The sequence below is a fragment of the Ambystoma mexicanum genome, chromosome 11 (genome assembly GCF_040938575.1).
Source record: "Ambystoma mexicanum isolate Mex_15411 chromosome 11, UKY_AmexF1_1, whole genome shotgun sequence".
Taxonomy (NCBI): Eukaryota; Metazoa; Chordata; class Amphibia; order Caudata; family Ambystomatidae; genus Ambystoma; species Ambystoma mexicanum.
The window spans coordinates 1442031078-1442044823 of NC_090934.1; the positions used below are offsets into that span (position 1 = coordinate 1442031078).

General features: G+C 45.4%; 1 protein-coding gene across 1 annotated transcript in view; it reads right to left on the reverse strand.

Moving 5' to 3' along the window:
• Nucleotides 1-13746, reverse strand: part of ST8SIA2 (ST8 alpha-N-acetyl-neuraminide alpha-2,8-sialyltransferase 2) — a 430955-nt gene that overhangs the window by 268955 nt on the left and 148254 nt on the right. The window contains exon 2 of the mRNA XM_069625076.1: nt 672-734. Within this exon, the coding sequence (XP_069481177.1) occupies nt 672-734 (63 nt within the window). The remainder of the gene's footprint in view (nt 1-671; nt 735-13746) is intronic.

Consider the following 13746-nt stretch of genomic DNA (forward strand, 5'->3'; position numbering starts at 1 on the left):
TTTCACTTGCACAGTGTCATATGGGGCCAATTAGCAAAACAAATGTTTGGTTCCCAGTCCACTCACGCTTGTGTCACGCTTATTCTTGAAAACGTCATTGTCAATCTGTGATTTAGTCACTCTTTCGCTTTCTGTTTTTCTTTCCTTTGTTGCTTGCTGCAGTCACCCTGTGGGGATCTCGTGCCCCAGTTTCTCCGCTTCTATTCCCTGAGTTATTGGAACTCTGGGAGAAAAACAAGTACAAGTACATTTTAAATTGAAATATTAGTATGTATGACCTCCTTTTTAATTGTTTTTAAATGTATTTATTCTGTACATATGAACCATGTTGAAACCTTTTGTAGAAGAGGAATACATTGCAATGTGTTTAGCTTAATTGGTGTAAGGAAAAATGATTAGGATGATTTTATAATGTTTGAATTTTGAAAATGTGTGTAAGGTTTTAATGTATTTTTAAAACTATATGCACAATAAAGAATAAAAAAAATCCATGAGTTATTTTCTTTCTCTTTTTGTTTCACAGATGTGCACAGATGTGATTATTTCTCAGTAATAGCACAATAAATGTTAATAAAAACCTCAAATAGAGAAATGAAAATAAGAAAACACAACCTGAAAAAAAGGAAGCATGCAGCATTGACAGAGTTAAATAGAACCTTTCATTTACGAACCTATTGGTTTTGCCGGGTACGCTTTTCACGACTGATCGGATTGCACCACTGCCCGCAGTAACCCTGCAAGTCAAAATAAATACATTATTTATAAGCGTAGGGTTTGCCTTTGCCAGCATTCTACATCCGTCAAGACAGTCTCACAGCTAAGTGGTATTAATTGTGCAGTCTGTGTCATCACCCATCAGTGCAAAATAAGAACAATGTCGGCAAAATAATCACTGGGAACCTGAAAAGGCAAGCAACACATCGATAACAATCCATTTAAAAATAGTACTTAAAAACCAAATCTGATAAGGGTCTTCCTCTGAATTAATGTTTCTAGAAATACAGATAAACACTATCTATTGTTCACCTATCCTTGGAAACCAGCCACAAGCAACGCAGTGGAACCATACTCTCATTTGCACCAAGTTGAGCCCAACAAATTTAGTCCTGCGACGGGAGGCATGATGGGGGCGGCCATGTGTCTTATTTACTCTAAAGGGCCAATATGACCTCGAGAGTATCTGCTGAGCTCATGTTAATGACCAGGTGCACGCTATGTGACTATGCCTGCAGAAAGGGTACTGTATCACATAACCCTCCCACCAAGTACAAGGGAATCAAGGTGACGGAGTATAGGACCACATGTTAGCGGGTCGGGTAGTTCTAGATGTGACCAATCGGTCAAGGGACTATAGGAGACTGGTAGTATGGGTAACAGAAAGTGCAAGCACACTGTCACATCAGGCGCCTCACACAAATGTATCCAAAATGATTGATTGGATTTTGAGATTGGTATCATGGTTTATGTATGTATTATATAACCGCAAAGTATTAATTACACTTTGCAACTTGGACAATGGGTAGCGAGACAAATTAATGTACAGATGGTCAGTCTTAACCAAACAATTAATAAGCATATAACAGGCATGAATTAAGCCGAATGTCCTTGGACCATATGTGCCCAGCCAACATGTGTTTTGAGCAACCGCTCTTCTTCAGGGCTCCACTTTCACAGAATTGTTGCCTGATAAGCATCACTATATCATGCTGTGGCCTGTTGGGCAATGTGCATAGAAGCTGCTACCCACATCAGTAGCCTGGTAATGTTGGTAGCGAGTAGCCAGTAAGCTCACCCACTCTGAAAAATTGAATGCATTACAATGGGACGCTGTGCGCTCCAATTGCAGAAAGGATGGTACTGCAATGAGCTAATATTCAACTCAGATGAGTCCAGCTGTTTCGTGCGACTGATGGAAAGCGAGAACACCATTCCATCCCTGAAGAAGAGCAGTTGCTCGAAACACGTGCTGGCTGGGCACACATGGTCCACAAGTAATTCATGCCTGTTATACGCTTGGCTTCATGCCTGTTATAGGATGGTTTCTCGACCCCTGGGACCATGGACCCCATGGACTCTCTCTGTGAGGGGGGGACTGGGGGAAAAACCACCACTGGTCAGCTCCTAGTGGGTGGGAGAGTCCTGACCTCAGACCTGACCTCAGGAACAAGGGACAGACATGGGTGTGAAGAACGAGTCCCTTTTGAAATCTCTGAGTCAGGTCCCTCTGACCCCCCTGGGCTAGCCCCTACTAAACCCTCAGCACGTCTCCTCGCACCACCTTCCTCCTGATCCCCAACAACCCCTTGATGAAGACTAGCAGAAGGTTTTTGATCTCGGCCATCTCAGTGAGCAGGAGGTGACTGGAACAGCTTGAAAAACTTGCAGTTTCGACAGGAGGCGGGGCTGATGGACAATATTCGCCTTTGGGGGGTTTGGGTGCCAAAAGAGGGCTAAGACAGAGGATGGAACTGGCTCCCGAGGCAACGTCAGTCGTGGACTCACTCACATTGCCAGGCGGAACGCTGAGCGTCTCTTCCGCATCCAGACCCGCTGAATCTTCACCCTCGGAATCCAGAGACATAGGGAGAGAGGAAACAGGAGAGTGTGTATGGGGGTATGCTTCCGGTTCAGAAGGAACCAATGGCAACTGTGGGACTGTGTCGCCAGGGTTTGGGCCAGGAAGGGTCGGACCCAGAGGAGCCAAAGGTGGGGCCCGAGACACATTTGCTCCAGTCAGTTTTGAGATGCCCAGGGAAATCCTCTCACAGCCGCTGCCCAGGATGTCTAGGAGAATGGCAGTGGCCGCCCAGTCAAGACCCCTCCAGGGGTTAAGAGGTTAAATGGGGGCACAAGTTCATCCAGATAGGGGGTTCACAAGACAGATGTTGGGAAAGAGGATGAACCAAGACCACCAGTGACCCAATAGGGCCGGAGTGGGGCCCCCGCCAGCAGGCTGGAGGTGCATGGTAGCTTGAATGTGGAGTTCACAGAGTCTTCCTCTTTGACACACCGAGCAGCCGGATACTGTAGGGCAGGGGCTCCATTCATGCAGAGGCTACCAGAACAAGGTCCCATTCCCTGCGAGGCTCCCAGCGTTGCCCCTGTGGCTTTGGTTGACAAACCCTCCTGCAATCTTCTGCCCAGGATTGGCTTTTGTTGATCCAGTGGGGCCGGTGGACCCTTTAAATTAGATAAGAGTGAGGATGTGGGGAGGAAGAGGGGAGAAAAAGGGGATGAGATGTCTCCTCTTGCCATAGGACCAAAGACAACATCCTGAGGGGTGGGGGTCCATCATACGGTCTTTGTGGAAGAGGCCTTGGGGCAGTTTCAGGGACAGTTCCAGGAAGAATAAGGGGACTCACCTCCCCCACACCACACATGCTTATTAGCGTGCTATTTAGTTGATAGCAGTGTTTTGTGTTGTTTTGTGCTGCCGTGCTGAGCCTTGTGCTACATGAGCGCCTGCGTGCGGAGAGTTCCAAGTTCCAGGTTCCAGGTTCCCCCCTCCGATACACTGTGTGGCAATGTCAGGCAATATCAGGCTCATCTCATGGTCCGTTTTTATAAGGCTTAGTCCCTTCCACGTACACCTCACCGTCCACAAGGTGCATAGAGTCCTTACTCCATTTTGTGCTGAACTGACTTGCGTGCTTCTCCGCTCTGGGCGCCGAACGACCTACGGGCACTCAACACCCGTTCCCTTAACCCCTGCTGACTTCAGGCCCTGCGGGAGGACACAGGAGATTTGAAGAGGAGGGGGCGTGGCCTCCCTTCCAAAGTAAGGTGGCCCTCCTGGGCTGGAAAAAGGAAAAGAATGCTCCTGCATCACCTGCGCCCTTAACCCCCGCGGGCTTCAGGCCCTGCGGGAGGACGCAGGGGATGTGAAGAGGAGGGGGCGTGGCCTACCTCCAAAATATGGTGGCCCTCCTGGGCTGGAAAAAGGAAGAGAATGCTCCTGCAACACCCACGCCCTTAACCCCTGCGGGCTTCAGGCCCTGCGGGAGGACGCAGGGGATGTGAAGAGGAGGGGGCGTGGTCTACCTCCAAAATATGGTGGCCCTCCTGGGCTGGAAAAAGGAAGAGAATGCTCCTGCAACACCCACGCCCTTAAATAAATACATAAACCATTGTACCAATCTAAGAATCCAAGCAATCATTTTTGATAAATGTGTGTGAGGCACCTGATGTGAAAATGTGCTTCCATGTTCTCTTACCTGTTCATTGGTGTGACAGGGAGACACACCCTTACTGTCTCCATTGCGACTCATGATTATTTCAGTTATATTCACACCAGCAGCGCAGTAGACTGGGGATAGTCCCAGAGACTGGTAGCATGTATAAAGGTGGTAGCCAATGAGGGTTGTAGGATAGCACTGTATAATGTTTGTGTCACGAGTGATGATTATTTGCTATTTGACTGTCTGCATTCATAGAACTAACCCAGTGAGCTCCATGGCAGTTGGGTTCTATGGCACCCTCTGTCGCCTTTTTCCTTTCTGTATACAGAATAAATCTTGTTTTCCTTGCTAAGAGATGCACCAAGCTTTTTCCTGGCATGGCTGTCTGGAGGGTCACCTTACCAAATTGGTGACCCCAACGTCATCCCAGCCTCTCCACAGAGATAGAGGATTCCAAGCCGCACATCCGGAGTGGCCACGTCCACCAGAAGCTACCAGTCCCATTTGCACAAATCAGAGAGGATTAAAGTAGCCATGTTGCCTGAATTCCTCTTTGCTCTTTGGAGCAGGGCACTGCTCCAGGATTGTGAATGCTGTTGATGGGACCCTATGATGGGGGAACTCAGGAAAACATGTAGATGCAAGTGCACCTTTATGGGAGGAAACAACTTGGATGGAGCAAGGGTGTGTGGTAGACAGTGTGTAGATGAGTGGTTGCATGGTGACAGTGGTGAGAGATTGGAGTGGAAAGACCTTGTGGCATTGTGTATTTTTTGACTTTTTCTTTTTTTATTATATGAGTGAAGAGAAACGGGATCCTTCCTGATTGAGGGAAGAAGACAGCACTGTGTTATTTAAGAGCAATACAGGTAGAGGTTCCGTGTATTGAGTGGGCCTGGGATCTCTGTGTCCAGATGTAAAGGGGGCATGAGAAGGAAAACGCAGTCTGAGTTGAGGCTCTGCTTGGGCCTGGGATCTCCTTGACTAATATAAAGGATGCGTGGGAAGGAAAAGTAGTATTTTTGTGTTTTTATTGTTGTTTCTATTGTAGTGGTGTGGACCAAGGAGGTGTCTGGTTTTGTTGTGTGCACATTCTTGAAGTAGAGTGAAGGTGTGGATGGTGTGTGCATGAGAGATTATGGAAAGTAATGGTATGTGATTAGAGGTGTGTGTGTGTGCAAGGGGTGTTTGATGATGGGGGAACGTGGTATTAGTAACAGGCAAAGGGTTTTAGTAATGGGTCGACATAGCAATGTTGGATCGAAGCCTGGATTAAGCAAAGTATGTTCGAATAGGGGCAACTAAAAAGTAGCTGGCAACCTCTGTGGAATACATGTGTACGGCTCTCCTGAAATATGGGGAGAAGATTAGAAAGTGTTATAGGGAATGGGAGGCCAAGACGAAAGGAGGCATATTCAAGCCATGGCCGGAACATGGAACGAATACTAAAGACATCCTGGGTCATATTTATACATTCCTGGCAGTAAAATATAAGGGAAAGAAATTAAAGAATAGAATGGAAGTGTTGGAGTTATGGAGGATGGTAGAGGATGCGCAAGATGCCCCCCCCAGCCCTAACAAGACAGAGGGCAGACCACCTTTGTCATACTCTCCGACCTCAGGTATACCTATCGCTTCATCAGCTCAGGAATATCTTGCCCTGTCAGATACAACACATGCAACACAGCCTCCCCCATCACAGTGTTATCCCACACTTACAGCATTAGGGTACACAAAGCCTGTTTATATTCTGCTACACACCACAGCTCCCGCTAGTCCATCATCGTCTGCCCAGTACCGCAATCTCCCAAATCCTGTAGCATTCGCTGCCGCTGCAGCGACTTGAGCTCAAGAACAGGAAGATACAGAGAAGTAGGAACAGGAAGAGGTAGAAGAAGCTTTAGGAATAGCAGAGAAAGAGTGATCAGGCGGATGCCATTTGGGTTATATCAGAATATCCAAGGGTGAGATTAGAAAATGACCTTCTTGTCGGTACCCTTTTCAATGAGATAAGGGCCCAGGTGTGGTGGAATTGCAGCGCGTCTATTCTGATACACCAGATCTCCAGTCAATAATACAGCGTACAATGAGGGATGTTGAGGACCCATCTCAGTACATTTTACAAATACAATAGATGCGGAGGGCAGAAATGGGTTAACTCTGGTATCAGTCAATTGTATTTTTCTATCTTGTGGTCAGAAAGGACTCAAGAGGTGCAGAAGGCACTGGATAAGATAGTGGGGATTGAAGCAAAGAGTTGGGCAGAACTACAGTCAATAAATGTGCACCATTCCAAGCGGTTGAAGGAGAAAAAAAAGGAGACAGCACAAAGGGTACAGATGGAGGAAGCGAAGCTAGTACAAAAGAAAGTTAGCAAAGTTGTCAGTAGAAGGAGCAGTAGTAGCCGCACAACAGGAACGAAAGGCAAAACAGAGGGTAATTGGGAGTGAGGTGGGGCCAGCCCAAGCATGGGGAGGTGGAAATGGTTGGAACTGTGGGTATCAGCCACAGTATCAGAGATGACACGCTGGAGGGTTGCCCAGAGGGAGAGGGGGTTATGCAGGTCCCTGAGGAGCAAGAGGGGGTTTTAGAAGAATATGCCCAAGAGGGGAAACATGGTGGAATGTTGGAATTTTGGCAGAATGGGTAATTTCTCATGGGAGTGTAGGACCAGACAAGCAGCTACATACAATCCGTACGCACAAGGTGCTCCCACCCCATATCCCCAGCCCTGCCCCCAAGAACCCCCAAGTTGTCTGTATGGCGCACCACCATCCATAGCCACACCTGCTCACCCGCCACAGTTTCTGCTGCTGCAGGCCCCAGTGCCAAGTGGAACACCAGGTTATACAGCACATCTCGTGCAGCAATAGGCCCCTCAAGTGCCTAACAGTAATGCAGTGCTTTATGGCACAGTGATACATTATCAAGGGGCCATTGTAATCAGGGGAAATCCTTTTGTTTTTCCAGTAACTAACATGTACCCAGAGTAGGACAGTCCACAGAGAACTTTACCATGCCCAGTCCTATCAGTCACTGCCGACACAGAAGAGGAACCATTGGTGGGTGTGGAGATAGTTAACAAGCAATTCATCTTTATGGTAGACACATGTACCACAAAATCATATATCAGGGAGGGGCATTTCCCATAGTCGGGTGAGGTAATGGACATACAGGAGTTCTCTGGGGCAAAAAAAAAATGGTTCTGAAGAACTGCCCAAAAGGGTAGGTAACAGGGTGGTACAAGCACCATTGCTGTTTTTGATGCCATCTCCTATCAATCTGTAGGGGAGGGACATACTGAGCAGATTGAATATGACCATCTTGTTCACTGATAGGGGGGTGGTGTGCTCCACTACAGGCATGTGCTATGTAAGGGCAATGATGATCATAGATGCACTGGGGACTGAAGCAGCAACTAGGGGAACACCAGTGCACCCAGACCCGTTAATGTACGGGGCTACAGTAGTGCTGAATGCAGTACCGAATGTAGCCAAAAGGTTGTCGAGAGTGCAATCTGAGTTTTTGTTCCAACCAGCCCGCCCGCAGCATCATGTTGCGGAAAACATTCTTATGCTCGATCTAGAAGGGGTGGAATGTCAAAAAGAAAAGATTGTCCTGAAAGGCACAGATACCGAGGGAGGGGAATGGCACGCAGTGAATTGACCAGACTCAGCCTTTAAGAGGAGTTACAGACAGTGATTTATTTGAAGATATGGAGAACAATGGGTAAATATTACTGGAAATGTGTGTCCCCGGCCAGATAATGGTGCAATATTGACACGTTCCATGTCCCATGCTGCTAGAAAGTAGTGTCCCATCTTTTACCCAAAGCGATCTAGCACAAGTACCTGATCATTTGTGGACAAGTAATCCCCACGATGTGGAGCTCTTACAAAGTGTTGCCTCAATTCACATCACCCTCAATCCCTGTGCGGTATTGCCAGGAGATAAACAGTACCCATTGTCCAAGGAAGTTAAGGATGGGATATATGACACCATCACAGCCCTTTTGCACCAAGGCATTATTGTGCCGTCCATTTCTCCTTGCGATAAGGCTAGTTGCCCTGTAAAGAAATCAAAGGGATCTAGTTGGAGAATCATCCAGGATCTGCATCCTCCAAACAATATTGTACTGACTGAGTTTCCCATTGTGCCCAACCACGCAACAATATTGTGCAACATACCCACCACAGTAACTCATTTCATGGTTACTGATTTGAAGAATGCTTTCTTCTCTGTTCCATTGCACAATGATTCTCAATACCTCATTGTGTTTACCTATGGCGGGAAGAGATAACAGCCACTCATTTATCACAAGGGTACTGTGAGTCTTCCAGTATTTCTAACAGGATTTTGCATGAGGATCCTGTAACATATATGTGCCGAGTACCATCATTCAGTACATTGATGATTTCCTAGTATGTAGCACCAATGAGCAGCAGTACAGGGAGGACTCCATTTCAATGTTAAGATTACTGGGCGACAAAGGCTACAAAGGGGGCAGAGCCAAGCTACAGTACTATCAGCAAGAAGTGCTGTATTTAGGACAGCTTATTTTGGTTAATGGGAAAAAGGAAACCCCAGAGCATGCCCAGCAGTGCGTAGCACACCACGATCAATGATGGGTAAAGACATGCATACATTCTGAGGATATGAAATTACTGTGGGCCCTGGATATTTGACTACATGACATACAAACAACCATTATTGCAAGCACTCATGGAAGCCCAAAAGACTAAGAGTAACCTTACATGGATGGAAGAGATGATCACTAGTTTCTGAGGACTGAAGGATGTAATTGCTACTGCCCCGGTGTTAGCAACACCTGAGTATAAACAAGAGTTTTATCTCTTTTATCTCTTTTCACACTCAGACAGGCAAATGATGACAGCTGTCCTGACACAGAAGAGTACTATGGGCCACAATCCCTTAGCGTACTACTGCGTCATGTTGGTCTCAGTGATGCAAGGACAGTTTCCCTGAGAACAGGCTCTGGCAGCAGCAGCCTTTGCCAACGAGAATGTTGCTTCTATTACAATGGGATGCTCAGTGACACTGTATGTAGAGCATGCAGTGTTCGCTATTCTAGAAAGGTCCAAATACACACTGACATTACAGAAGGCATCTACATACACAGCAATACTGTCCAGTCCATCCATTCATATTGTATGGTATAAGACAGTAAACCCAGTCATATTCATAACTGAACCAATCACTGACACTGATGACGTGCCCAACTGTGTAACATATGAAGGCCCTAACAATGGCATACCAAAATCTGGGGATTCTGCTCTTGAGGATGGTGAGGTGTTCTTTGTTGATAGTTCATCAACCATTGACCAGGAGACAGACAAGAGACACACTGGTGCTGCAGTAATACGTCTAGTGGACAGAGAAATTAAGTGCTAGTGAAGAAAAGGTTACCTGTGCACTATACAAGCTGCAGATCTTATTGCACTCATCAAAGCCTTAGAAGCATCCAAAGGGTGCCGAGTTATCATTTACTCTGATTCGGCATGTTACCACTACTGTTTAGTTAGGGTTGTCGCAATGGCAAAGGAGGGGGTTGTACAGAGCAGACTGATAGCCAATTGAAGAAGCTGCTCTGTTAGAGAGACTAATATATGCTCTATTGCACCCTACATGTGTTGCAGTCGTCAAATGTGCCGTCCATACTAACACACTGACCCAATCCCTCTTGTTAACGAAGCAGCAGACCAGGCAGCTAAGTTAGCTGTCTATCTCCCAGTATCGTATATTGCAGATTACCCACAAATAGTTAGCATGCATCTACAGTTAGAGGTTCCCTATACTGTAGTACTAGTCATCCAAATTGTTGAGTGCAGGAGCAAGCACCTCATGATGAAAAGATGTTATGGCAGAAAAAGGGGTGTGAACAATCTCCCACTGATCTATTGTGGAGGCAGGTTCTCACAGGTTAGGTGGTAATGCCTTAGGAATTGGTGATGGTGGCCTTCAAGCAGCTGCACCACCCTTTGCATGTATCGAAGCAGCATATCGCTTCAAACATACAGGAGGATTGGTACATGCCAAACCTCCAGGAAATGGTAATTGTGTTTATATCCAACTGTATCATTTGTCAAATTTACAATACTGGGCAAATATTGCGGACACTGCAAGGTACACTATCACGCCCGCGTGGACCAATCCAGGAATTACATAGGGGCTTGCTGACATGGGAGAATGGTGCAATACGTACTGATACTTGATTGTTGTTGTGTGCCCATTCTTCCGTTGGGTTGAGGCTGGCCCTTGTGCACATCCAGATGCTAAATCAGCAGCTATATTTTTAGTGTGAAAAGTATCTCCCCACTGGTGAGTATGCAAGGTCCTTAAATATGACAATAGCACCTACTTCTTTAATGAGCTATTTAAAGAAATTACAGCTTTATTAGGGATAAAGCATAAAATTAGCTCAATTTACAATCCTCTGGCCAACAGTATTGTTGAGTGGATAAACGGCCTCCTAAAGGCCAAGATATCTACATTATGCATACCATGCAAAAGAATTGGGTCCACTGTTCGCCCTTGCCCCTATTCAGTTTGCGGACACAGCCCTGCAAGTACCATCACTTCCTCCCTCACAAAATCATCTAGTGCTTTGGATGCTCACAGGGCTGGGTCCATTCTGGGTTATGAATTTAAGATGCATTTCTGCAACATAACAAAATCCATAAAGTTGTTGTCTCGACCGATTGCAATGAGAAGGACAGAGGACGAAACAGCGCTGCACAGGAAACTGCTACCTCGCCATTTCTCCAACTGCAACCCAGCATCTCGGTTTATGTGCATGCCATGATATAACGGTCTGTGTATGGGCGTTTATGCCACTGCGTTTGTGGTCAAAGTGAACAAATTGCTGTATTGGGTACATCTCTCTGATGTCCGACAACCTCCCCATACAGCACCTCCTTTGCCGGCTTCTCTCTCTGTGCCATTAAGTCATTGGGCTTCATTATAAGTTTGCCAGTCTGGTAGTAATGGTGCCAGAATGCTACTGGCGCCATTACTACTGGACCGGCAAACTACTAGTTGTGCTCACGGGTGCCTTTCTGCCCACCATGTCTGACCTGGCGGGCAGAGCGGTACCCACGAGCACAACTCGTTGGATCCACCGGCACCATTCATGAATGGGTCTCAAATGAGAATGGGGAGTAATGAATACCGGCACCCGGCAATGAGGACGGACTGGGTCTGCCGGGGTCCCAATGCCCCCGTATGTCTCCATTGCCGAATGCCGGTAATTTCACGAGTTTGGCGGCAGCCATGCCGGTTTTAACAGCACGGATACCGCCAAACTCGTAATGAGGCCCACTGTCTTTTGTTTTTTAAACTGATTCTACCTCTTTTATTAGAATTACTATTGTGGGGGCTAACCCAGGTTGATAGTGTGCTTAAGTATATTATTATGATAGCTGCAGTTTCTGGTTTACTGAGGCTCTGCCCCCTGCCTCTACATAACATGTAGGAGTAGTTAGCTGTATACCAGAAATATTGCACTTGTACTGCTACTCTTATCAATTTGTAACACCAACAATCTACTGTACATCAGTATGACATATATCACAAATGTATATACAACAATGTAGTCAAATGATTCTTTAATATGCTTCTTTTAAGTGAGAACATTAATTTCCAAATCAAATGTGCCTAGCCGACACGTGTTTTGACCTCTGGTTCTTATGAAGGTTTGCACATGGGCTTGAAACAAATTAATAAAAATCCCTGTTCTTCATGATTTGATTAGGCAGGGTGATTGTATACAGCACTGATGCTAGCTCCAATATCCCTGATTCTCGTTTGGTAATCCAATAGGCATTGTCAATATCAAGTGGTATTTGAAGTGATCTCTGAATATATATTATAGTTGGTTCAGTATAGGTCACATGTAATAGGATGTCCTGTTAGGAATCATATAACACATTGGCTGGCGTGCCGCGTGCAAATCACATTTGATTTTGAAATGAAAGTTCTCATTTAAAAGGAGCATATAAAAGAATCATTTGACCACGTTGTTGTATCTACATTTGTGATATATCATACAGATGTACATAGATTGTTGATGTTATAAATTGATAAGAGTAACAGGACAAGTACAATATTTCTGGTGTACAACTAAATACTCTTTTATTACTAAGATTACATTTTCATATATATCTTTTCTATCTCTTTCCTATCTCAACTTTGTTGGAGTGATATTCAATGTAATTAAGACTGTGTATTCCTTTTATTGGTATTGAGCTATTACTACTATATTGTGTAATATAAAGGACTATATGAAGACATGCATGATGTATTATAGCCATAATTATATGAATACTGTATGTTTAACCAGTTCTTCTCGCCCCCTGCGGACGTTGCTTCACAAGCGTCATCCCAAGCATTGTGTAATTATTGTACTGTTTTGTATCTTTGTTGCTTTTCTTGCAGGTCTGTGTATATGTTTCCTAGAAAAGGTTATATGGGTACCCCATGTAAAGAAGGGGTGCAGTATAAAGAATGATGATTTTAGTTGTGTTGATTTTTTTATGTATGGTACTGTTTATAATGGGTGGGCTCTAAGAAAGGTATTGAATGTGCCACAAATGTGGTTAATGGATACAGCCACATGGTACTGGAGGCCTCGAGTGATAGGAGAGGTTGAGAAAGAAAGAGAGTACGACTAGTATAAAGGGGTTGTACTGGATATAATGGCTGATGTGCAACATCCAGAGTTTACTGATCTATGGTATAGTCACATGCACACAGTGGGGAAGTAGAGGTCAAATGGGAGTTGCTATGTCTGCTCTTTCATCCCCCATGCATCATGGACATCTAAAATGTTAATACCCCAGGAAATGCCACCTTGAGAAGCCCAGTGTTTGGTTCATTTGGCAATGTGTCGGGTTCAGAGTAAGTTCCAGGGGCATGATGTACAAGTTGCACTGATGGAGAAAAACAAGTAGAAACGTGCAAATGATATAAAGTGTGCCCACTCCTAAGAATGAAAGGGCTGTTGTATGGATCGAATAGATGGGAGCAGGCGGTAGTGAGCTGCACAGCATGGTGGGGTTCAAAGAAGAAGTAATATGGACATCAATAAGATGGTCTTCCTATGTAGTCCGACTATATCTCGAATGTAGCATGGATCGAAGCCAAAGGCATTCCAGTGAAAGTAAAAATAGTGGATGAATAAAAATATATCCCTGATTTCAGCAAGGGTATTTTAGCCCTTATGGACTTCTTCTGGGTGTGCAGTCAGTGGGCATACATGCATCTCCCACCATCATGAAAATGTACATGTCCATTAACGACTTTGGATTCTTGTTGGTTCCTGAGGCCCACCTGACCATAGCACCCAAGTCTTTCACAACACCACTCAAATGGCCCAAATACACACCCCACAAGGGAAGAGAACGAAGCGCTCACTGGGTAAATGAGATCAAATTATTTGTCTGAAGATTCAGCAAAGCTGTTGAAAGAAATCCCAGATAAATACTGCCAGTATGCCAAAATGGAGGTGTTCTTCTCCTCCCTTCTGCACCTGGGGTCCAAGCCACAGCCA